The sequence below is a fragment of the Manis pentadactyla genome, chromosome 10 (assembly GCF_030020395.1).
Source record: "Manis pentadactyla isolate mManPen7 chromosome 10, mManPen7.hap1, whole genome shotgun sequence".
NCBI classification, from domain to species: Eukaryota; Metazoa; Chordata; class Mammalia; order Pholidota; family Manidae; genus Manis; species Manis pentadactyla.
The window spans coordinates 125179101-125204245 of record NC_080028.1 but is presented as its reverse complement, the minus strand read 5'-3'; the positions used below and the strand labels follow the sequence as shown (position 1 = coordinate 125204245).

The window sequence follows — 25145 nt, the reverse complement described above, 5'->3', positions numbered from 1 at the left end:
GTGAATGCCATGCATTCAGCTTTGGGTAGGGGACATAGCAGAGTCTGGGGACAGGATGACCCTGAAGAGTTCTAATACAGGCCCTACATACACAGGGACAAGTGCTCTGCCTGCAGTAGAGAGCTCATAACTATGTGTCCCCTGAATGGTGTGTGATGTGAATGATCACCTGAGAAGGGCAGGGGAGGCTTCCTGGAGGAGCAGGTGCCTCAGCTGAATCTGCAAGTGTTAAGTATTCATGCAGGTGGGATGGAAAAGCATTCCAGGCAAAGGGAACGACTTGTGGAAAGGCTAGGAGGTGGGAGGCTGTAGCAAGCTCTGGAAGCCCCAAGTGGGGGTCCATGGAGGCCTGTGCAGTGGCAGGGACCAAGGAGGGACTCGCAGCTGTACCATCCCCAGGCCCTGCTCTGTTCCTGCAGCCCAAGGCTCTGTGGACTTCTCCCCTGTAGCTTTTCCCTTGACTTCCCTTCCCCTATGAAGATGAAAGTTTCTTCTTATGTCTAACTTAAGTCCTTCCCCCCCCTGCCTGGTAGGGAACTGCTCCAAGAGGCTCAGAGGTGGAGACAAAGGGAGTTGTGGGGGTGGAGCCCTGAGAATGGACCACGGCTGCTGGAACTGAACCATCCCCGTACCCCGACCCTCAGGCCATAGGCTGGAGATACTCTGGGCATTTGACCTTTGGGACATGGCAGGCTACCCGTTTTCTGTCCACCCCTGGCCTCTGCCTGTATCAGGGGCCCCCTGTTTTTCCTTGGATCTTTCCTGGGAGCCGCTCTGTGCTGGATGTGATCCTGCCCCAGCCATAAACTGTAAGGTGCTACCCCCCACCCCACAGATGAGAACAGGGAGGCATCGGGGTAAAGAGCAGAGCCTGTGGGTGGCAGCAGGACTCAGGCCCAGCACCTGCGGGTCAGTTCAGGTTTCCAGCTGCTTTAAACAGAGACAGAGCAGAGAAAGGAAGCTGGGAAACTTCAAGACGCAGCCTGGCTCCAAGTCTCAAGAGACGGAGGGACAGCGGCCTCGCCCACAGGGAGGTCTGGGGGCTCCGCCCTGTCTCCACGTAGCTTCTGTCCAGGCTCTCTGGAGACAGACCTAACTGACCAGCTTAGGTCAGGCATCCATCTATGGCCCAGCGGTGCTACAATTTCATTATTTCTTTGTTGTTTAAAAAGTTGAGATATAATTTATATACTGTAACATTTACCCTTTTGAGAGCACAATTCAGTGGTTCTTAGTGTGTTCACAGGGCTGTGCAACCATCACCACTGATTCCAGAACATCCTCACCATCCGCCAAAGAAAACCCGTACTCATTAACGTCCCGTCTGCGTAGATCTGGTAGGACGCGGTGCCCTCGGGCCGGCCGCTGGGCGGCGGGAGAGAGACTGCGCTTCACCTGCCCGGGAGGGGCCCACCTTGGGCGTCGTCCTCATGACGGGGGTACTGGACGCGACGCCTCGCCGGCGCTCTGGCGGGACACCACCAGAACACGTGATGCGTACTGATTGAGCGCCTACTGTGCGGCAGGCGCGGAGACCAAGAGGGACGGACGCCTGGGAGTAGATGAGGGCGCGCTCACCGGATGACCGGCCTCGGGGATGGCAGGCCGTGGCGACCACTGCTCTGGGGTTTCCCGGGCCCCGACTTGTGACTGCGAACAACCAGGAAGTACAGAAAAGGGTCTTTCCCGATGTAATTCAGTTAAGGATCTCAAGATGGGGTCCTCTTGGGTTTAGGGTGGGCCCGGCATTCAGTGACGGTGTCCTAATGAGAGAGGAGGGGGAGATGCGAGGCCCAGGGACACTGAGAAGAGGAGGCCGTGCAGCCACCCACCGCGCAGACAGGAGGGGTGCGGTCTGCTGACGGTGAGGGGCCAGCAGCCAAGGAGAGCAGGCCCTGGAAGCTGCAGAGGGCAAGCACAGTCTCCCTGCGGGACTCCCGAAGGCGCCGACCCTGCTGACTCCTTGGCGTTAGCCCAGAGAATGACTGCAGATTTCTCATCTGTAGAAAAGTACGATAATAAATTTTTGGTTGTTTTTTAAGTCACCAAACGTGTGGTAATTTGCTGACAGCAGCAGAAAATTAACACACGACACTTCCTGCCCCCAGCAGGACTCTGTGCTGCCATCAAGGTGACCTGGGGCCTGAGGAAGGTCATGGGTGCAGAAAGGGCAGGGGGACCGGGGAACGGGTGTCTCCTTCCACCCTCTGCGCCCTCCTCAGCCAGTCCCCTGGGAGGGGGCCCGCACACACGCCCCCTGGGCACTTTTCCTAGGTTAGGGTTACCCAGATGGTGGGGCGGTGTGCGGATGCTGACGCAGCCCCAGGCAGACATCCTTACGTGATACCCCAACTCTGTGTCTGTGGCTGCGCACTAACTCCAGTAGTTAGTGTCCGAACCGAGTTGAGCTGTAGGACCCCCAGCTGGTGTCCTGAGCGTTGGAGAATTGGTTGTCGGTGATGAAAAACCCCCAGGCACCTGGTGTCTGAAGCGCTGTGAGTGCAAACCGTTCAGCCGTAAGAAGGAATGGGGTCTGGCACCTGCTGAACGTGAACGAACCGTGGAAACACGATGCTCAGTGAAAGAAGCCGGACGCAGAAGGCTGCATAGCGTCTGATTCCATTTATATGCAGCGTCCAGAATAGGTAAACCCGGAGACACAGAAAGCCAATCAGCGAGCGGTTGGGAATGAGAGAGCCGCCTAATGGTTACAGGGTTTCGTTCTGCAGGGATGAAGATGTTCTAGAACTTGATGGTGGTGAGGAGCGCACCGCTGCGTGGCAGCTAGAAGAGACCCCACTAACTTCCGTAGTGTAAATGGGTGGGTTGCACGGCACCAAAATTATGTTTAATAAGACAGAGTTATCAACGTGGATGGAGCTGGAGGGTATTATGCTCAGTGAAATAAGCCAGGCAAGAAAGACAAGTACCAAATGATTTCCCTCACTTGTGGAGGATAACAACGAAGCAAAACTGAAGGAACAGAATAGCAGCAGCCTCACAGACTCCAAGAAGGGACTTGCAGTTACCAAAAGGAAGGGGGTGGGGGGAGGAAGGGGATTAAGGGGCATTATAATTAGCATTCCCAATATAGGTAGGTCACGGGGAAGGCGGTGCAGCACAGAGAAGACAGGTAGCAACTCTGTAGCTTCTTACTACGCTGATGGACAGTGACTGCAATGGGGTGTGAGGGGGACTTGATAGGATGGGTGAATATAGTAGCCACAGTGTTGCTTATGTGAAACCTTCATAAGATTGTATATCAATACCTTCACACAAAAGCAAAACAGAGTCGTCACTTCCTACACTGCCCCATCTCAAACGCCTCCCTCTTGACAGAGTCCCGTGGGGGATGGTCCCACTCTCCAAGCGGGCACTATTTAACACTACTGATTTATTCATTATGAGTCTGTTATTATTATAGTCAAATATACAGAACATAAAACTTACCATCTTAACCACTTTTTACTGTACAGCTCAGTGGCCTTAAATACATTCACACTGTTGGGTAACCCACCCCCCCCAACCTCCTGCACAACCTTCTCATCTTGCAAACCTGAAACTCTGGCCCCATGAATCCCTCACTCCCCACCCACTCTTCCCCTGCATCTGGCAGCTGCTCCCCTACTGTCTCTGAATGTGACAACGCTGGGGACCTCATACAAGGGGACTCACACAGTGCTTGTCCTTTGAGGCCTGGCTTCTTTTACTGAGCATGATGCCTTCAAAGTTCACGCACGTCGTAGCACGTGTCAGCGTTTCCTTCCTTTTTAAGCCTGAAGACTGTCCACATTACCCCATCTTCCCTGAGGGGACACTGCAGCCACAGACACTGAAGGAAGCAGGGCCAGGCTCACGGCGGCTGACCTGACGCACCACTCTGCCCCGCGGCCCCCTCCAAGCGCCAGCGGAGGTGCCCGCGTGCCTCGGCTGTGCTCCCCCCTCACTGACAGCTCTGGGGCGCAGGTGGCCTGTACCTTGGACCCTGACTCCACACGCAGCACCGGGTGGACTCCCGAAGCACGTGTGGATGGGACGGGGCTTGAGGGGGTTGGGGGTCGAGGTGGACAGGGCCCGGCCGGGCAGCCCCCGAGGTCAGGCTTCCCCAGACTCCTGTTCCATCAAACGAGCCCAATGATGAGGACCACCACATGGAGGTGGGCACCCCTGTACACAGCTGCCCTGCCTATGACCCTTATGGCCCTTGAGGTTCCCCAATCCAGGTGGCCTCTGAGAAGGAGGAAGAAGGGACTTAGACGCAGCTCGTGGGCACATGAGATGCGGTGCAGGCTTGGAGGAGGGGAACGAGGGTGACCTCTTGATAAGGATGGCTTTCCTGCTGCAGTGATGAGCATGTCCAGGAACTAGACAGTGAGTGGTGATGGTCGCATAACCGTATGAATGTACTAAAAGCCACTGAAGTGTACACTTAAAAATGGTTAAAACGGTAACTTTTGTGTTGTGTTTCACCACGATGAAAAGCAGTACCCCACTCCAGCTTCAGCACACCCAGGGCCTTTCTGTGTTTTGGGGCCCAGATCAAGGCCTTGTGGCCCCACAAGGGTCTGGACCCTGGACCCTCTCACTCCTACCCGCCGTTCACCCCACCTGCTCTTCGTGTCTGAGCCACCCCACTGAGGACACTTCCCTGCAGGACGCCTTCCGGAGGCATGTGCGTTGGGCCCAGTGTTTTACTCAAATAGATGCATTACTAATGATTGAATTTCCCATGGCAGTGGCCCATCCGTGGTGGAGATATTCAGAGCTGAGGGGTGGTTTTCAAAAACCTCCTCCCCAAAAGGCGGCTTTGGCTTGGTCATTCCTGCAGGGCAAGGAGGAGGCAGCAGATAGAGGCTGAGTCTTTCTGGTACCTTCTCAGTCTAAGGCCAGGATGCCTGGGTACCTGCAGTTCAGACTAAGAAGGCACATCTTCTGGGTACTTCACTGCAGCCCTGGGGCAAGAAGCACTGGAGAACCAGAGCCCTGGGTTGGGATTCCTCACCAGCTGTGTGACCTTGGGGAAGTTACTCAACCTGTCTGTGCCTTAGTCACCTTATCTCTAAAATGAGGATTAAAATAGCTTTGATCTTAAACGTTGCTTTGTTTTGATTTAGGTGAGAGTCATATAACGTAAAATTAATTATCATTTAATGTGTACAATCCACTGTTGTTCAGCGCATTCACACTGTTGTGCGAATGCCAGCTCTATGAAGTTCCAAACAATTTTCATCACCACAGGGGTTGTTTTTGAGGATGAAATGTGTGAACGTTTGTAAAGCCTCAGAACAGTGCCGGGTGCAGCAAGTGCCGAATAAGTGCTCAATAAACGACAAGAATACTTGGTAAGTGCAGCGCTCATAACAGGTAACACGTGGTAGGCGGGGCTATCAGTTCGCTTCCCTTGGGCTGGAGGAAGAGGGAGCTAGGTTCTCCCTTCCCTCTGGGCCGCATTTTCTACTCCGGGCACCCTGCACCCACCCGGCTGTCACACCCTTCCGCCCCACCCAGGGTCACGTCCTCACCGGCTGGGGGCAGGGGAGACGCCGCTGGGGTCCAGGAAAGCCGGCGCCTCCCCGCAGCCTCCGGGCCTCTCCCCTCTCCTCCAGGCTCTTCTGTGCCCCGCTCGCTGCGTCTCCCACGCCCGTTCCTGCTCCCCGCGCTGTCACCTTCTGCGGCTGCGGAGACACACGTGGGGGCACGGTTACCCACGAAGGCTGCTCCCTGAAGCCTTCTGGGACCCCCAGGCGCTTGGGAGAACCCCTCACATGCGCCGGCCCGTAGTCAGACCTGTCCACCTACAGGAACCATTTGGGCGGCGTGTTAAACGGGCGGGCCCCTCGGAGCGGTACTCGGGAGCCTTCCCGTTACCCTGCAGTCCGCTGAGGGCGGCCCCGGGAGCTGGACGCTCCGCCCCATCCTTCCAGGCGTGAACATCCTGTCCCGCGGTCACTCTGTGCCGGTTTAAGGCCTTCATGCTGCAACAAGAGCTAAGTGTTCGCGCCCACCTCGCGCCCTGCACTGATGCTCAGGAGAGGCTTGCGAGTTTCCTTGACCACCCCGGGGTACAGCGAAACATCCCTGGAGCCCGTCTCTCGCATTCCTCTTCTTGGGGCGACGCAGGACTCAGGGGCTGTCGTTTGCTGCCACCTTGTGGCAGGGATGGGAACTTTGCGTTCCATTTCCATCCCTGATAATCTTAATCAAGAAAACGCACTGAGCACCTACTGCGTGCCAGCTCCCCAGTCAACTCCTGCGGACCCGGGGGCAGATGAATTACACAGACATGGTCCCTGCCCTCGCGGAGCTCACAGTCTCCCGGAAGAGATCCTCAATGACCCACAAATAAATACAGTGAACAAATAAAAATGATTAAGGGATGTGCACCCGCTTGGAAGGACACAAACGGGTCATTATCAGGAGATGCAACGATACATTTCCTAACGGGGCGCTCTGTCTCCCTGGACACCTCTCCCTGCCCAGGACTGCAGGCCACGCAAGGGCAGGCGTTTCTGTCTGGCTGATTCCCCCTGGAGAATGGGTGATGTCCCCCAGTTCTGACACATAGTAGGTGCTCCGTGAAAGTCGAATGAATGCATACACAATGGTGAGGCTGCTCAGAGCCAGCTTTCTGGCTCCCCCAGGCCGAACGAACACATGGGGAATGGGAAGGGAGGGCCTGGGAGAGAGGCTTGTTCCCTGGGGATCCTGGGAGGGTTAGAAGGCTTTGGATGTGAGCTAAAATGAGGATGATGTCAAATGTCACCCTCCCAGGGAGGCCCCCAATCCATCCTGTTTTGAATTGTACCCTCACTCCCCTGGCTTCTTGAAACGCTTCACTGCCTATATTTTTCTCCTTGGTGTTTTTTACCATCTCATTTACTATGTATCTGCCTTACTTATTTAACGTCTGTTTCCCCTCCAGGATGAAAACAACACGCGAGCAAGGATTTTGCCTGTTTTGTTCACGAAGGACTGCCCGGTGCCTGGAAGGCCCGACACCTGCCTGGTAGGAGCTCCGTACGTGGGCTGGGAGAGAGCCGTGAGTGGGCGGGGCTTCGGGCGGGCCAGGAGGGCCCTGGGCTGTGGCCAGCGGGGAGGGCGGGGCTCAGATACGAGTTAGGGAAGGGGCCGAAGGTAAACTGTACTAGGAGGGGCGGGGATGGGCGTGGCAAGGGTCCGCCGGGAAGCAGAACGAGATTGGCAGAGGGGTTCGGGGTGACGTCTTCCGAGGCTGGTAGTTTACGGGGCGGGACTCGTACGGGGCGTGGCTCACATGGGCGGGACCAATCTGGAAGGGGCGGGGCCAGGGGCGGGGCCAGGGTGGGATGACGCCTGTCAGGGACAGGGTAAACCTGGGCGGAGCCAGTAGCAGGGAGGCGTGGGCAGGGCCAGGCCATGGGCGGGGCCAGGCCGGGATCTCCTCTGTCCCGGGTCCTGGAGCGCTGCGTCCCGGCGGGGCTGGCTCCCGCCTCCCTGGCCCCTCCTTGGCAGGCCGGGCCCCAGAGTGCGCAGGACCGGACTCCCCAGGGTCGGAAGCTGCGGTCGGCACTGTGGTTTGAGGCAGGCGGCCGCCGAGGCCCCGGCGGACTCAGCTCCGGGCTGCCCCGGGGCTGTTACCCCGGAGACTCGGAGGTTAAGGGTGAGCCGGGCTGAGGGGGCCTGTGCGTGCCTCTGTGTGTGTGTGTGTGTATATGCATGTGCACATCAGTGTGTGTGCGAAAACGTCTGTGCACAACAGGGAATTTGTGTGTGCTTGGAGTTGGGTACGTGCATGCCCCAGGGAGCTATGTGTGTGTACAAAGTCGCCTGTGTGTGCAAGGGCAGTCCCGCGTGGGAGGAGAGTCATGCATGGGTGTGCATGCGTGTGAGATAGCGCGCGTGTTAAATGTGGCGAAGACAGTGTGTGTATGTCAGGATGTCTTGGAGGAAAATGGCAGGGCGGGTGCAATGATACTTGGGGGGACCATAGGGTCAGGACGCCTGTGGTGAGCTGTAGGGTGCGTAGGTGATGACGTGTAGGAGTGTGAGAATCGCGAATGTGTGTTTCATGAAGTGGCAGTGGGCAGTGCTTTGAGGGCCTCAGTGTGAAGGGGTGGGGACCAAGGAAAGTTCGGGGGTGCTGATTGCTCTTGGAGGGGTGAGTGTGGTCTGGAGCAGTTGGTAATGAACAGGGCAGGTGTTTAGGTTCTGGCCTGGAGTCATTTGGGGATCAGACGAGTCCCATCACTTTGAGAGGTGGGGAGATGCGTGGGTGGGCCAAGAGGGGCTGGTCCTGCCGCTTGCATGGGGAGCAGCGGGCAGGGTTCTCGCTTCTGCCTCACCAGTCACTTGTCACCCAGGCTCTGTGCTCACTGTGCCTGAGTGGCTCCTGTGGGCACTCCTGCAAGAACATGGTGCAGAAGTACCAGCCTCCTGTCCGCGTCTACAAGTACCCATTCGAGCTGGTCATGGCGGTGAGTGACCCCGGTTCCCTGGCCCCAAGTGACGGTTAGAGGGGGTCAGCTATGCCGCGAATGAGAGGGAGCCCCTCATTCCCCCAGATGAGAAGGGATTATTGAGCTGCTCCACTGACCCGCTAGGTCCAGTTTCTAGCCAATGACCCCCTCTGCCCAGCCACCCCACCTCTCACAAATCCTGGCCCACCGACCAACACACAGGGTCTTTGTCCTGTTGAAGCTTCCTGTTCTCTTATCTCACGCTTCTCTGACAGAAAACAAGGATAACAGGGGCCAAGCCTCTGTTGTCATTTGGTGCAATGATAATAATAATAATAATGACGATATTTATTCTGACGATGCTGACAGCGACCATTCACTGCGGGTTTGCCGCCCTAAGTTGTTACATACGTTGTTTCACTTAATTCCCAGTAGCGCACATTATTCCCATTGTACCTCCACTACACTGAAGCTGGACCAGCAGAGGGGGTGGCCCCGAGGTCTGTGGCCAGGAAGCAGCAGAGCCCGGGCTCTCATCCACGCAGCGGGGACTCCAGAGCTGTGATTTTAAACCACAACACCCCAGGTCCTCCCACTCGCATGCCCTCTTTCCCCTTTTAGGAGGTGGGCACCAGGAGGAGAGGGGCTTGGTGGGCAGGAAGGGTCTGGGAGCAGTTGCTCTCAGGGTGGATTTGGCCTGCATGTAGGAAGTACTCAAGTCGGGCAGTCAGGCAGTGGGGGGCCTAGAACTGGCTCCCAGCTCTCAGCCTCCTGGATGGGTGGTCTTTGCACAGTGGGGCAGGTGCTGGAGACAGGTGGACATGTCTCTCCGTCGTGGTGACATCCCTCTGCCTCTTGGAGCTTCCCTTCCTTGGGAAAAACAGGGGCATTGCACGGGGTTGTGGTGGGGAGTGAATGAGATGGCTCCTGTGGGCGCTCCTGCAGGAACATGCTGCCTCTGGGTGAGGGGTCCGGGGTGGGGGCAAGGGGCATAGGCTACTTCCTGCCGACGTGGTTATCTATGCTGTACGCCTGCGTTTTCTGTCGGGCTCCCAGGCATCTTGATCCTGCACCAATGGAAAAAGACCTCATCAGGGCAGCTGCTACCAGAGACTGCTTCTCTGTGTGCCCTAAGCTATGGAGGGCCAGGCCAGCAGAACACTGGGTGCTTCAACAGGACTTCCCAGGCTGAGTTCCTTGGGAGGCAGGAGGCCCGGGGAAGGTATTTTTACCTGGCTTTCCTGTGGTTTGGGAAAAGTCCTGCCAGAAATGGCTCCTCTCTGAGCTCTGCTGCCTATCTGCAAACCTCGGCGGCGCATGACTGCCAGTGAGGTCACATCTTTCTTGCACCCAGAGGGGAAGGGACCGCACCCTGTTAGGCAGGAAAATAGATATTAGTGGGATGGAAAGAGAATAAGACCAGGAAAAAGCACACTAAAAAAGACCCAGATTTAATCAGTTAAAGCTAAAAAACCCATGAGGAACTTGGCCTGGAATGCTTGAATATTCCCCAGAGAAAGCAGGGCACCTCAGCAGAGCCCATGGCTTTACTGTGTTAATCAGATAGGCTCAGCTTATGTTTTTAACTTTACCTATATGCTGTTTTTTTTTCTCCTTTGGCCCTAATCAATTTGTTTGCAATCTGCACAATTAATAATGACAAGCAAGGCCAGCATAAACAACATAGTAACAGGCAGGAAGGATTCCATCTTAAAAATAAGATTGGGTCTTAATACCCAGGAAGTTAAGAAGACTCTTAACTTACTCTTTAGCAAACAGACAACTCAGCCCACCTTCGGGGCCGGGCACGCAGCCTTGATCTGCTCCCAGACCAAGAAACGCCAGGCTCCCAGGGAGAAATCAGAGCAGGAAGTTCCTTGTGTTAAGTTAGTTCTAAGTATTCAAAGACCACCTAACAGGTCTGTACCCCCAGCCCTTAGTCACATTCCTGAAGAATCCCTAAATGGGGGAACCCCAAAACTTTCAGGGTGCTCCTCTCTCTCTGAGGTCGCCTGCACTTTTTCTCTAAGTAACTTTAAATAAAACTTTTCCTCTGCTCACTACTGTGTGTCTGGCCTTCAATTCTTTGTCACGGCAGGGACAAGCATGGAGGGAATGCACAATGCCTCCTCCCCAACAGTGCCACTGCAGCAGATTCTAGGAAGGACAGGAAACGTGAATTCTGGTATCTGAAATGTGATGGTATTGGTGCTCTAGAAGCCTTGCTGTGCCAGGGATTCCGGAGTCAGCAAATATGACTCATCTCCACCACAGGTTCTTCAAGTATTCATTCCTCAACATCAAGGAAGGGCTCTTTATTTCTACCCTTCACAGATCATAAGGCAGACAGCAGGGGATAAACCTTGGCCTAGCAGGGGTTCCATGTGTGGACACTCGGGAAAATCCAATCCTCTGAACCCAAGCACGGCTCAGAGCAGCTAAGGAATGGGGCTGCAAGCCAACAGCCCTCTGACTCCCAAAACGAGGCTGCCTTCTCCAGCTTCAAGGGTGGCAGGCCCCTCCCTACAATCTGCGCCTGACGAGAGGGTTCTGAAGCCGCCAGGCCTGCACCAGCTCAGGTGTGCCAAGCCAGAGCAGGTTCAACCGTTTCAGTGACTGACTGGCATGCTGCGTTCACCTGAGCAGCGGCTGATGGCACTGTGTGCTCCCCAGAAAGCCCTCCCGCTCACCTGGGAAAGATGGTAGGCACAGGAAGTCTGCCAACTGCTCCAAGTGCCTCAGCAGCATGTGAGATGCTGTGGCTGGGAGGGAGGCTGCGGGAGCAGCAGTCTCAGCAGCAGGCACGGTGACACTCGGAGGAGAAGGTGGAGGGGCAGGTGGGTCCCCACTCTCCGAGTTCGAGGCAGTTTCTAAGGAAGAAAGAAAAAGGCTTGTCCTCCCTGGCAGGGGAATTCTTTCTGGGGGCCTCGCAGAGCACGGGGAGGCCCGGGGACTCGGGGGAACTCGTGCACAAATGCTTCCTCTCAGCCTCAGAGCTCACTGTGCTCGGAGCCCACCGAGAACCCAAGAGGTGGATTTCTCAGAGGAGAAAGACCAAAAGGAAACCAAAGGGAACCGTCTCTGGAGTGTGAAATTAACCCGTATTCCTCACCAGCCTCATCCTGGAAAATCCTCTTCAGCCACTTCTCCAACCGAGCTTTCTCCTCCCGGTGATACTCTTCGCGTGTGATCGGGCCAGCGAGCACGGGAGCTGGAGGCTACCAGGAGAAGAAGGGGAGGCCGAGCCAGTCAGAAGGCCGTGAAAGAAACCTGTGCCGACCCTGCCGTTCCTGAGACGCAGGGGAGCCAGGCTGGGGTGGGCAGGGGCGGCTGGACAGGCCGTACCGAGATCAGCGGGATCCCTCGCCTGGAGGGCACCAGGGGAAACCTGCCTCTGCGCAGCCGGGAGCTGCTGGGCGTAGGTGGAGAATCCCAGTTCTGCTTCCCAGATGTGGTTGTACCTGCAAATAAAGGATCAGACTTCCTTCCTTCCTCCTCTCTTCCAGAAATGGAGAGGTTTGTCTATCCGGCCTAGTTTGTAATACTGAACTGTCACTAGGTGTCTCTGGGATTCTATTTTCCATGGTTTGGGCTCTTGGTTGGTGTTGGCAAGATTCTTTCTAACAGTCAAGACGACATGAGGTGGTAATTGCTCCAAATGCGTGCACACGGTTGCTTACTGGACAGAAATTGCCTGGACTGCTCAGATTCCCCCACCTAGGCTTACCTTACCCCGAACCCCCCAGGTGGCCTGGGTTATGCTCTACGAGTCTGGGCCACCTTTCTCCCTTACCAGACCAGGAAGTCCGAAGGACAGGAACGTCTCTCTCTAACTACCAGGCCCCACACAAATCAAGGCTCAGTACGTGTGTCCAGTGGGTCGTGGCCCATGCGCCCTCCATACACACTACCGCCAACACATGCCACGCGTTCATCAACTTACCCTGTTCTCCCTGGGACTGCTTGTCTCCTACGGAGGGAGCTGCGGAGCCAGAATGAGGAGAAAGCTCCTCTCCTCTGTCGGAGGAAGACGCCCAAGTAAGTACTGGATAACTTCTCACACCCTCCTAACCACCGACTGACCAAAGTCGAGAACAACCATGACTAAAATGCCAGTGGGTCAAGACAACAAATAAAATAAATCAAAGAAAATTCCTAAAGAAATGAAGGGAGGCAGTTCAGAGAAGCCACAGAGACACCTTCGTCTTAAAACAAGCACAAAACAATCTCCAGAACCTTACGTACAACCTGCCAAATTTCTCAGAGTTCCAGTCACACCTCTATCTCTAAGAAAGCGGCATTCTAGTCGGGCACCTGGAGGGTCAGCTGGGGTCTAGAATGTGAAGCCTGCCGCCCACTCCCATCAGTCACCCTGGTCACTCTGTCCCGTGTGGCCCTTCCCCTTACACCCCAGCCCCTCCACTGCAGCATGAGGGGGAGCAGAGGCCGGTGTGGTCACTGTGTGACGACTGCAAGAGATGAGAGCGATTCAGGGCGGCACCGTCGCTGCCCTTCAGATGTGACCCGCTTTGATTCTCCAAGTCGGAGTCTCAGATGGCCTAAGAGCCGAGTGAATTCCCCTCCTCTCCTGCCCTCTCATTAATCCACACAGCAAATCACCGGTTACCTCGTTTTCCTTTGCGGCCTCTCTGCTGTCTGCAGGCAGCACGAGGAGGGGCTGGAGGAGGGTGACAAGCTGGGACCTCTCCTCTTCCAGAGCTAAAAGCCAAGCACAAGTGACGTGACTGACCGTATATAATAACTTAGGGGCCGACCGTCAACATAATTCTGTGGCTCTAATCCATCACTGTAGATAAAGTCTCCTTTTCACATGACTTAAGAACATTTCTTTTTGAAGAGGGGCTTCTGGAAAGTGAGTCAATTGCCAGTATTAACTATGGGGAATGAAGTCGGAAAAAGTAATGGAATGCCAATAAATGGCAGAGCAATGAGCGTCCTTTCTGCGTGTCCTGAAGAATGGAGCGTCATACTCAGTGACGGCGGAGAGTGGGCTCTGACGCACACAAGGCCACTCTGTACTCGTCCACGGAAAGGATAAAGGGACACTCAGGGACTGTTCCCGTGAAGACAAGCCAGTAAGCTAGTTTAGTCTTGCTTCCATTGAATTTTCAGTTTTATTTTATTAAAATTTAAAAATATGCTATTGTGACACTTGTGACTTTTGCAACATGTAGGCCATTTACTGTCACATGATAATTATCCCTACAGCCATCCATCCATGACCAGCCAGGGTTGAGGAGAATCCAGTTCAACAATTAGGGGAAAAGTGCTTTCTCTGTACCTCACAGACTGCATACACACACCACACAGACGTGATAAAAGATTTACATTTAGAAGTGTAACAGACAAAAGGACTATAACAAAACAGACAAGCTCTTAGATAAGGCTGGGTAGGGAGGGACTGTACGAGAGAGAGAAGATAGAAAGCTGACACTGTTACATAAAACTAAGAACCTTTCTCTCTAAAAATATTGTCACATGGGAAAGAGACTTTACTGTACACCCTTTGTGCCATTTGAATTTTCAACCATACTAATCTTTCCATAAACTATAAATAAAATAGGAAACCAAAACACCCCAAAACAAAAACAAAACCATAAACAACATTAAAAGCAGGTCTTTTCCATTAAACTGATGAATTAATATCCGTACCATGTAAAACTGGAGTCTCGCAATTCCATGTGAATATCATGAACGTGTCCAGGGGAAAGCGGGCAAGGAACACGCAGCAAGGCAACTCCCAGAAGCAGCCTGTGTCTCTGGCAGGTAGCTCAGCACTGGAATCCCATTTTTATTTGCCTAGTTCCTACTTCATAAGGACGCTATACCTTCAAACTACAAAGAATCTCAAGATAAGTATGGCGGTTCCATCATCAAGAAATTTACAATCTGGAAAAGAGACAGGGCAGGACACAAAATGATGACAGCAACCAAAGATAAAGAAGGTCTGTGCCCAGGAGCCTATGAAGAGATTATGCAGAGTTCAGTTAGGAGAATCAGTGGATGAAGGGGGCATTTGAGATGGTCCTTCATGATCTTGACTTAAAAAAAAAAAACGCTTGAAGAAAGGCAAACTTTATAGGCTTGCAGTGGGACGGGCACGTCATTCCGGACAGAGAGCAGAACAAGGAAAGGTAAGGAAGCAGGAAAGTATCAGTATTAGGTGCTCTTAGGAGGCATTTTGGTTTGCCTTAATTATGGGGTATATATAAAGGGATAAGAGGTTAGAAATGCAAGCCTGAGGTTTGGCAATTTAAGGCCATTGGAAATATTTCTGCTTTGGAAAACAGTAGGTCCTGTTAAGACAAATGGAAACACCAATGCCACATACAGAGAGGTCAGAGGACTGTTCACTTTCTGTTACATAATTAGTACCAGTTTAATGCTGGTACCAATTTACATAATCAGTCCCAGTTTAATGCTGGTAATGATTTATGATGGCAAAGCTAGAACTTCTAATTTGCACAGCTTAGATTTGGGTATTTACTAGTGTTCCTCTGGAAAAATTAAATCAAGTCAAGTAGATATGCTACCACTCGCTCCAAACATGAGGGCTGCCACCTGGGCTGATCGCACTGCATTCAGTATTCACTGCCCGTTCTTCCAACGACGCATCGGGGAAAGAAGGTTCACGTATAGTCTCTGCTTCCTGAGACCTGCTTCTGAGAACTTACATTTTCAAACATCTCACACCCATAGGGGGCTGCTAACTACTCACAACAGAATATCCAACAACTGTCAGTGCCAGTGAGTGTACATCCTGCCTTAGGTCACAGGCTCCACCGGTAATGGGAACTTTACAACAAAATGTGGCAAAGGCCTAGTACAGTGTTCTAGACCCACCACCTGCTGAGGGCACGCAGCAAATGCTGAAGACGATGAGGAGCGGGTCTGTTTGGAGGCATGGTGGCACGGAAGAGCTCTAAAGCCGTGAGACGCGGTGGGGACAAGACAGAGAAGAGAAGCCCAGAGACGAGCCTGCCTTCAGGTCTGCATTCCCCCAGGTGACTGCCATTTCCACCAGGGAAAGCTGCAGTGGGGAGGCTGCGAGCAGCTGTCCCCAGCCTCACAGGGCTGAAGAGACAAAAACCAGAATCAGAGCTTTCCAAAGTGGAGGGGTCCTAACAAAACCTCTGGTTGGGATCGCACAGGGTACACGAGAAGATAGGAGGCAGTCAGAAATAAACCAGCCCCCCAAGAACGGGCAACTCAGAATCCATGTCAAGCCCAAGTAGGCAGAGGAATCTGCTCCCTCCCTGGCTGCCTGCCAGAGGCAAAAGGAAAACCTCTCTGGAGAAAGACACCACCATTCAGAGCTTCAAGTCAGTGCTACTTTGTTTTGTGTTTTTCACTGCCTGACAGAGAAACAAAACAACACATAAAATCAGGCATGTAAGATAATATTTGACCAATAACCAGGTGGACAGAGCACAGAAGATTCAAATACTGGAGTTGTCAAGACTTTAGAGGGACGGTTTATTGTGATTTAAATGACAGTATGGAGATTCTAGGCAGAAATGGTAGCTATAAAAATGACTAACTGAAATTGAGAATGCAACGATGAGTTAAAACAGCTGATTCCACAGAGCTGAGGGAAATTGGTGAACTAGAAAACTGAAGAACTGAAGGCTGGGAGACAAAATGATGGGAAACACACAGAGACGCACAAAGGACGCCGTGAAGACGTCTAACATGTCCTAGAATAGTTACTAGAGAGAGGTGAGAAAACAGGGCAGAACAGTATAAAAGATAATGGCTGAGAGCTTCTCAAAACCATCAAAGTCATCAAGCCACAGTAAATTCCAAGCAAGAGAAACCACAACGGAGCACTTCACAATAAAATTTCTCTTCAAGTGAAGGTGGAATACTTACCAAAACTGCACATGTGCTGGCACATAAAGCAAATGCAGATCATTTCAAGGATTGATGAATACACCATGTGACCCAGCAGAATTAAGCTAAAAGCCAGTAATTAAAAGGTAACTAGAGAATTCCCAACCATTTAAAAGTTAAGCAGTGTACTTCTAAGTAACCCATGTGTCAAAGAAGAAATCACAATGGCAATTAGAAAATAGTTTTAACTGCATGAAAATGAAAAACCCTTCTATTTCAAAACTAGTGGGATGAAGCTAAAGTTGAATTCACATTAACCTTCAAAACATACATGAGAAAAGAGAACAGGCTGAAACCGAGTGATCTAAGAATCCATACTTAAAGCCACAAAGGCATCCTAGCAATTCAAACATGAAGAAAGGGAGAAGGAAATAGTACCTATAAGAACAGAAACTAAAGAAACAGAAAAACATAAGAGAATGACTCCTAAAATTGGTACTTTGACAATATGACTTTGGAAACGGAACTTCCTTAATCCAATAAAGGTATCTACAAAGAATGTCTATATTCAAATGTCACATGTAATACAAAACTGGAAAGTGCTCCCTCTGAGACTGGGAAAAACAAGATATAGGTGTTTGCTATCACTTTTGTTCAACATTGTACTGGAGATCTTAGCCAAGTGCAATAAGGCATAAACAAAGAATAAAAGGATTGGAAGAAAGGAGAAAAAGTGTTATGATTGTAGACATGACATACATATAAAAATCCTAAAGAATGTACAGATAAATGTTCAGAGTTTAGCAAGTTTTCTGAAAAAAATCAGTTGCATTTCTAACATCAGCAACAAATTTTCAATGTACTATTTACAACAGCATAAAAAACATACACCTAGGAAAAATTTAATAAAAGATACAAAAAACCACTACACAGAGAAGTTGATGATGTAAATAAGTGAAGGATGTACCATGTTCATGGATTTTAAGATTCAATACTGTAAAAATATCAATTCTCTCCAAAATAACTGTTAGATTAAAGGCAATCCCAATCAATAGCTCAGCAAGTGATTTTTGTTTTTGTTTTGGTTGAAACTGACACGTTGATTCTAAGTTTATGTAGAAATGCGCAGGGTCATGATCCAAGAGCATTCAGAAGAGAAATGAGAGAGATGATACCATTGGATGACTTATTCTACTAGATATCAAAACATAAAGACTGTATAGCATAGGGAAGAAAAAAAGATGGGCACAGGCAGAAAAACAGAGCAGCGGAACAGGACAGAATCTAGAAATGGATCCACGTACATGTGGGCATTTAAATTGCAACTGTGGGATTACTATAGAAATCAAGCATAGAAATCAAACGTATAATCATATATGACTTGGTTATTTTTCCTGTAGTTCCTGATAAGTGATCAAGAACAGAACAAACAAGACCAAGACAGTTTCTGTGCCCTAATCGCCTCTGCTATTGTTTCAAAACCACGTAAGACATCGCGCCCCAGGAGACCGGAGCCTGCTGAGGATGCAGTTTCAAGTTAGTTAATGATTGTCTAGTAAGTCCCCCCCACAGGATTCTACTGTTGTGAACACGTATGTGCTCAATAAATACGAAGGGGGCCCTCTCAGCACCACTCTTGCGCTGTTAGGCCTCGAGTCCCCTGGCTGGTCCTTTCAGGTCTCCAGTAACTCATCGTGTCTCCCCCCTTATCTGTGGGTCGGAAGCAGGGAGGGACTGACATGCAATAAAGCCAATACTATGAGCAATAGGGAAAGGGTGACCCATTCTTTCAGTGAATGTTACAGAATCAAATGGATATTACATGGAAAAATAGTAAGACTGATCTTGACCTCATACCATGTAAAAAAAAATTTTTCAGGTGAGGATCTAAATGTGAAAGGAAAAATAATAAAGTTCCTAGAAAGGAGTATTAGAGAGGATCATCACGGCCCTCGGCAGACACAGATTTCCTAAACAGCACACAAGACACTAACCGCAAGTGAAATGACTGAAAGAGAATGAAACGGGGGACACTTACTTATAGCAACATATATCATTCAGAAAGCTTGCATCTAGAACATATAAGGAACTTGTATACATCAGTAAGAAAAAGATAGAGAACCTAATAGAAAAGTCAAGAAACTTGCATAGGCACGTCATAGAAAAGGATGTACAAATGGCCAACGAACTCATACTTTTAACTCATTAGTAATCAGGAAAATGCAAATTAAAACTACAATGAAATACTACTTCACACCCACTGAAATGTTTCATTAAAGAGACTGGCAACAGCAGGTGTCAGTGAGGATGTGTAACCCCAGGAACAAAATCTCCCCTGCTCTGGTCGGAGTATTAACTGAAACATCACTTTCTACAATTGGTCAAATTACTAAAACCGAACATACACGTACTTGATATATGTGCACCAAAAGACTAATACAAGAATGTCTATCGCAGCATTACGCATAGTGGCTCCAAACTGGAAACCCAAACATCCAGTGGTAGAATGGTTAAGTTGTGATATACCCTACAGTTTAAGAGAATACACAACGAGAATGAGAGACCCTCTGTTACCTGCAACAGCACGGATGAATCTCACAAGTAAAATGCTGAGTGAAGGAACCCACGCATAAAACAAAGCATAGTCTGTTCCCATTGACATCAGGTTCAGAAACAGGGAAAACTATATGTGGTGCTAATGATCAGGAAAGAAGAGAGGGAAGGAGTAGTGACTGAGAGTGGGTATGAGAGGAACTTGGGGATGTTGAAAATGATTTATTAACTTGGCCTGGGTGGTAGTTCCATGGAATGGTTGCACTTATGACACCTGTTTTTCTGCACAGTCTCTAATTTTAAAAAGGCCATTAAAGAGAGTTTATATGACACATAGTGCATACAATATATAATGACAAAAAGCATATATGTGATGATCCCACTTGCGTAAAACAGCTCCGCAAGTCTGTATTATCTGTGTGTGTACAGACGATAGGAATATTAACAATTGGGACTATTAGATGGAGACTGGGATAGCCAGGACTGGGGAATTTTGCTTTTTACTTAACAGTGATCCATACTTAAAATGTTTTTGAAACCAGGAAAGGTAATACTTGCAGCACGTTACAAATTCCAACAAGTATATATTCAAAAATTAGTTTTCCTCCTATCTCGGTAAGCACCAGTTTCTAATATACCCTGTCAGAATTATTCTATGTACATTAAAAGATTAAAGAAACCAGCAGCACAAACAGAGGACACTATACATACAGTTCCTGCACCTTTATCTTTTTATGTATTTTTGAGATCATTCACATCAGTGCCTATTAAGCTACCTTATTCTTTTTAATAGTTTCATAATATTTCAACTTACAGAGATACTGTTAGCTATTCAACTAGCTATTCAACTGTACCAGGAAAGGTACAGTTACATTATTTCCAAGCTTCTGCTACTTAAGTAATTCTATAATCTACATCCTTTTATATGACTTTGATTATTCGTGTTGCATTAAGTCCTAAAAGTAAGCCTGCTGGATCAAAGGGCAGGTGCATCTCTAATGTTGGTAATTACCGTCCCACTGCCCTCTAGAAAGCTATACCAACTGACACGTTCACAAGCAATACACGAGAAGCCTGTTTTTGCAAATACTTTTACAGTTTCTATTTTACATTTAAATCTTTAGTTCACTTGGAGTTATGTTTCTCGAGTAATTGAAAAGCTGCTCACACTCCCTCAGAAGAGACACAAATACTGTTCCTAACAAGTCAAACTGGTAAAACCCAAAGCTATGACAACCTAATCTGTTGGTGAGACGGTGGAGAAACGGGCCAGCCGGTGCACCGCTGGTGAGAATGCTAAATGATCCATACGCTCGCTAAGGGGGGAAATCTAACAACATCTAGCAAAACTGCACATGCATGTAACCTTTGACCTGGGACTCATATCTTCTAAGAACTTATCCCAGAAGTATAATGACCAAAGTGTGAAGTGACACATGAACTAAAGTATTATTTGTGGCACCATGTGTAATAGCAGAAACAACCCAATGTTTATCAATAGACAATTGGAGTAACTATGCAGTTGTAAAAAAAAAAAAAAGAATCTCTATATACTACCATTATCTCTAGTATATAGTAAGTGGAAAAAGGCTCTAAAAGACGTCCGCGTTCCCCGCCGGTGGGGAGGGCACGAGGCGGCCGCCCCAGCCCGTGAGCTCCGCGCCTGCGGCGGTGGCCGCGGGGACAGAGCGCCCTCGGCTCCCGCGGGGGGAGCCTGACACCTGGGGCCGCCAGGGGGCGCCGGCCGCGTCGGCCTGGAGAGCCCGGGGAGGCGGCGCTGTCAGGCCGGTGACCTGCCGCCGGGGGGGCCCCGCCCCCGCCCCCGCCCCCGCCCCGCCCCCGGAACCCCGCCCCGAGCACCCTCGCTCCGCCCAGGCTGGGCCGGCTGCCTGGGCTCCGGCGCCCTGCGTTTCCACGGGTTGCTCCACCCTCAGCGGCGACGCGGACCCCGGGCTGGGCTTGCGGGCGGACTCGCACGCCGGCCGCGCCCGCGCCGCCGGTCCCCGGGTCGCGGCTCCCCAGCCGGGAGATCGCAACTGTGCAGAATGAATCATCAGAGGCGTCTTCCAGATACGAAACACACTGGGATGATGCACTGACCCCGAATGAGCGACAGGCCTGTGCGGAGAGGCAGCGGTGAAAGGCTGCGGTCGTCTGTGGGGACAGGCCCCTGAACCCCCAAGCCTGCCTTCACAGGAAGAGTGCGGGCACAGAAGGGACAGAGGTGCCTTTCATTATTTTGTCAACTACTGGTGTTTTCACAGTACTTTAATGGCTGATTTCAAATTACAACAGTACCAATATTTATTTTGAAAGGTAGGTTTTCATGTAGCAGATATTAGCAACTTTCAACACAATCTCTAGGAATAATTCGCGGTTCTGAACCCTGCTTTAGGAAAACATTTCCTGTACAAACAGGTATTTAAAAAAGTACAAGTTATCTTAACATTCCAACAATTATCATATACAACAAAGTAGAAAAGTACTGAAGCTCAGTCATTATCAGCACCCGATTCCATCCATGCCTTTTATGGTGCGTCCCTCTTCCTCTCATGTCACTGCAACCCTTTAAGTACACTAGCTGCATTGCTAACAATACACTCAGCAGGTAACAGTGTAAATTAAGTTAGCCATCAATACTTGCTTTAATACACAATAAAATACCTAAGGAAAGAAAAAAAATAGTAAAGTCTAAATTACCACAAGTGACAAACATTTAGAAACCCGACCTGACCTGTTTTCATTCAACTGCCTGCTGAATTTTTCTTCGCGCCCCATGAAAAGCACAATTCAACTTGAAATGGTAATGTTACAGGCAACATGTTAGAATAAGCAGTAATTCCAATTAAGATAAACTAACGAACATTTCCAGAATAAGAAAAAAAAACAAAACCTATATTTGAAACCCAAGTTTAAAGGCATCTTTACAATAAATACCTCATGATTTTCAATGAATACGCTTTTTAATAAAATATGTACATTATGCTATTGATTAACGTGAAGATAATTTACAAGTCCTTCATTTTCTCTATAACTGAAATTCAATCCTATGAGGACAACATAATTTTGTTGTGTTACAAAAGTACTTTATAATAATTTAAACATAACTATTGCTCAAGACTGAGGTTACACTCTGTGAAAACATGCATAAATTCAAAGCATTATAAGTAGATTAAAAGCCATAAGGGGTACATCTAAAACATATAAAACAACCTGTTAAAAAGTTTAAGATTATTTTTACCCTGCCTGCTTGTTAGGCCATCATACATAGCATTGTATAATGTCAAGTCTGAAGCTCTGAGTGTGACTTAAGTTCCCCGAAATTAAATGACTGTACTTATTTAAAATAATAGTAATAGGTGGCACTTCTTGAATGCTTACTATGGACAATATAAAGTCTTGAACACTTTATATGTACTACCTTGCAACTACCTTATGAAGTAGGTCAAAATCATTATTTCCATAAGTGTACAGTCTTACCTTCAGATTTTTTGTTACATATATTAATTACATACCTTTAATACTCAAAAAAAAAAAAAGACTATGAGACATGTGACCCAAATGCAATGAGTTGATTTTTGGTCCCTGTTCAAAGTAACTATAATAAGACAGGGTAATAAGGGCAAATTGGAGTGATAATAACTAACATTAAGTCACTATTATTCAGAGGAATAGAGGTACTGTGGTTATTAATGTTCAAAAGTTTAAAAAATACACTAAAGTACCTACAGGTGAAACAACATGTTTGTACTTTAAAACACAAGAGCAAAACCAATCTGGGGTGGGGGTGCTGGTGGTACAGGACTGACAAAACCGTTAACTGCTGGAGCTACATGGAGGTTCATATGATATTTTCCCTTCCTTTTGTGTATGTATGACATTTGACATAAAATTGTAAGGAGGAGCAATGACTATGTATCTCATATATGGGTCTGTTGTGATCACTGATTGAGGAAATGTATGTACAGTGCTCAGCAGAGGGCCTAGTGCAGAAAAAAGACTTCATACTATTGTCCTCTGCATTGCCATAACTGCCTGGCTGGGGCCTTCATCTCCTATATTTGTCATTTATCATTAACATGTCATTTATATTACTCAAAGAGCCTTTGGTATGGATGCAAACTTATGTCAAATTCTTTCTCCTCTCAAAAACCTCCTCCACACATGCGTTATTTTTTTCAAGCTCCTATATATCGGGTGCCCACTTACTGACAAGCACTGTAATGGGTGCTTTTCAAACATCACCTTCAATCTTTACAACAGTCCTTTAGAGATGAGAAAAAGAGAGTTCAAGTCATTTACCTGCCCAAGAGTCTATAGCTAGCTACTAAGTGCCAAAGGCAAGATTTGAACCCAAGTCATTCTGGTAGCAAAACTTGGCCCCTGTTCTCCAGTCTACACTACATCCTTTCTAAAAAGAATTATAACCACTTATTTTAAAAACTTTCATTAAATTCCCAGTGCCTATAGGATGAATTTATGACCCAATGCAATCCAGACTCAATCTATCCTTTTAATCAGATTAGTACCATGTTTTGAATTATTCACCCTTTGTCCATTTATCTATAATAATGGCTGTGTCTTGTATCCAGGTTTCCACATTAAGCGTTCCGGGCTTTCTAGTTTGTTCCACTGGTCCATAGCGATCATTCAGGGGTTGGTAACTGCTGTTACCTTAGAGGTGATCTCAGCATCTGACAGAAGGCGGCTAGTAAACACTGCATAACCAACGAATAAATGCAAAGAACCCACTTCTTCCACAGCACCAGGTGAATGTACCTGAGAGATGCCTCCAGTGGAGCTGTAGGAACTGGTAATGGCATTGCGGCTGGACATACGGATGCCACATGTGCACGTGCCCATCAAGCAGCTGACAGCAGAGGTGGAGGGTCTCTTACCCAAGTGGCCATCTGAGCTCTGGGAATTGAGGCCACTCTTCGGAGGCCCAGGCCTTAAAGGGAAATAAAAGGGAAAAACACAGATGTGCTACTGAAAGGCAGCAACATTGTTTTAAGGCTTCATCCCATGGTCACAAAATCGTTCTAATGTAATGAAAAAGGATAATGTTGTTAATTTTACTGTTAATTCAGGTACACATGTCTCACAAAGTCATAAAGGGAAAGCTCAGTATTTTAAAAATTAAACGTATGATCCTACTTATGTATACTCTAGGAAACGCACACAAATCTACAGTGACAGAATGGGGACCAACGGATGCCTGGCATCAGGGGCAGGGCGAGAGGGAGGTTTTAAGGCTCCACCGAGGGGCACGGGGAAACTTCTGGCAGGAATGGTGATGTTCAGTATCTTGATTGTGGTGATGGTTTCATGGGTGTGAAATTTAGACAACATAGTTATTGCGGCAAGTTCCTCAAAATGTTCCTCTGGAAATCTTCTGCATCCGTGGATGTTTTGTTGCCCGTGTCTAGCTTGGATTAATACTTAGTCTATAGGCACAGACCTGATCATCCACATTTGCCTTCTTACAGCACTAAATTATGTTTTCTACCTTTATCTTGCATCTACCTACCACTTCAGCATTTCATTAAAAAATAAAAATAAAAAAAAGTAAGGGAGAAATGTGGGATTCACATATAAATCAAGTATGAAAATCAAATGAGTAATCATATCTGACTTGATTGTTAATAGTTCATGATGCGTGATCAAAACTGAAAGTTTCTGTGATACGACTGCCCTTGCACTGTTCACCATGTAAGAACTTATTCACGATGTAAGAACTTGTTCACCATGTAAGAACTTGTTCGTTGTGCTTCAGAAGATTGGAGACTGTTGAGAATTAGGCTTGGGGTTGATTAATGATTGTGCATTGAGTCCCCTATACAGAATTTTATTGTTGTTAACAACCATTTGATCAATAAATATGAGAGATGCCCTCTCAAAAAAAAAAAAAAAGAAAAAGAAAAAAAAATGTTCCTCTCTGATTTCAAAGAGAAAGATGTTCCTACACTGATGGGCAGTGACTGCAATGGGGTCTGTGGGGGGAACACGATAACAGCGGGGAATGTTGTAACCACATTGATTTTTCATGTGAAACCTTCATAAGAGTGTATATGAATAATACATTAATAAAATAAATAAATTAAAAACAAAAAACAGAAAAACAAAGTGAAGTCCTTGGTCTTGGAAGGGTCAGAGTGTCTTACCCGCAGGAAGGCCTCCAAAGGGACCGGAGGGAAGGAGTGCGGTCCGAGGGGTGAATGGGATCGCGGCGGGCCGAGGGGGCCGGCGGGGCGGGCGGGGCGGGCGGAGCTTCCGAGGAGGGCCGGGCGGGCCAGTAGGCGG

At 48.9% G+C, this 25145-nt stretch overlaps 1 protein-coding gene across 1 annotated transcript; it reads right to left on the bottom strand.

Moving 5' to 3' along the window:
- Positions 1 to 8735: 8735 nt before the first annotated feature.
- LOC118927558 (nuclear envelope pore membrane protein POM 121-like) lies at positions 8736 to 25130 on the bottom strand. Its single transcript, XM_057487631.1, has 9 exons — positions 25007 to 25130; positions 23622 to 23793; positions 13063 to 13154; positions 12379 to 12452; positions 11781 to 11896; positions 11548 to 11653; positions 11126 to 11305; positions 9668 to 9807; positions 8736 to 9502 (listed from the first exon to the last, which is right to left on the bottom strand). Exons 2-9 carry the CDS (start codon positions 23703 to 23705, stop codon positions 9455 to 9457), a joined length of 840 nt encoding a protein of 279 aa, XP_057343614.1. The 5' UTR covers positions 23706 to 23793; positions 25007 to 25130; the 3' UTR covers positions 8736 to 9454.
- Positions 25131 to 25145: the final 15 nt, after the last annotated feature.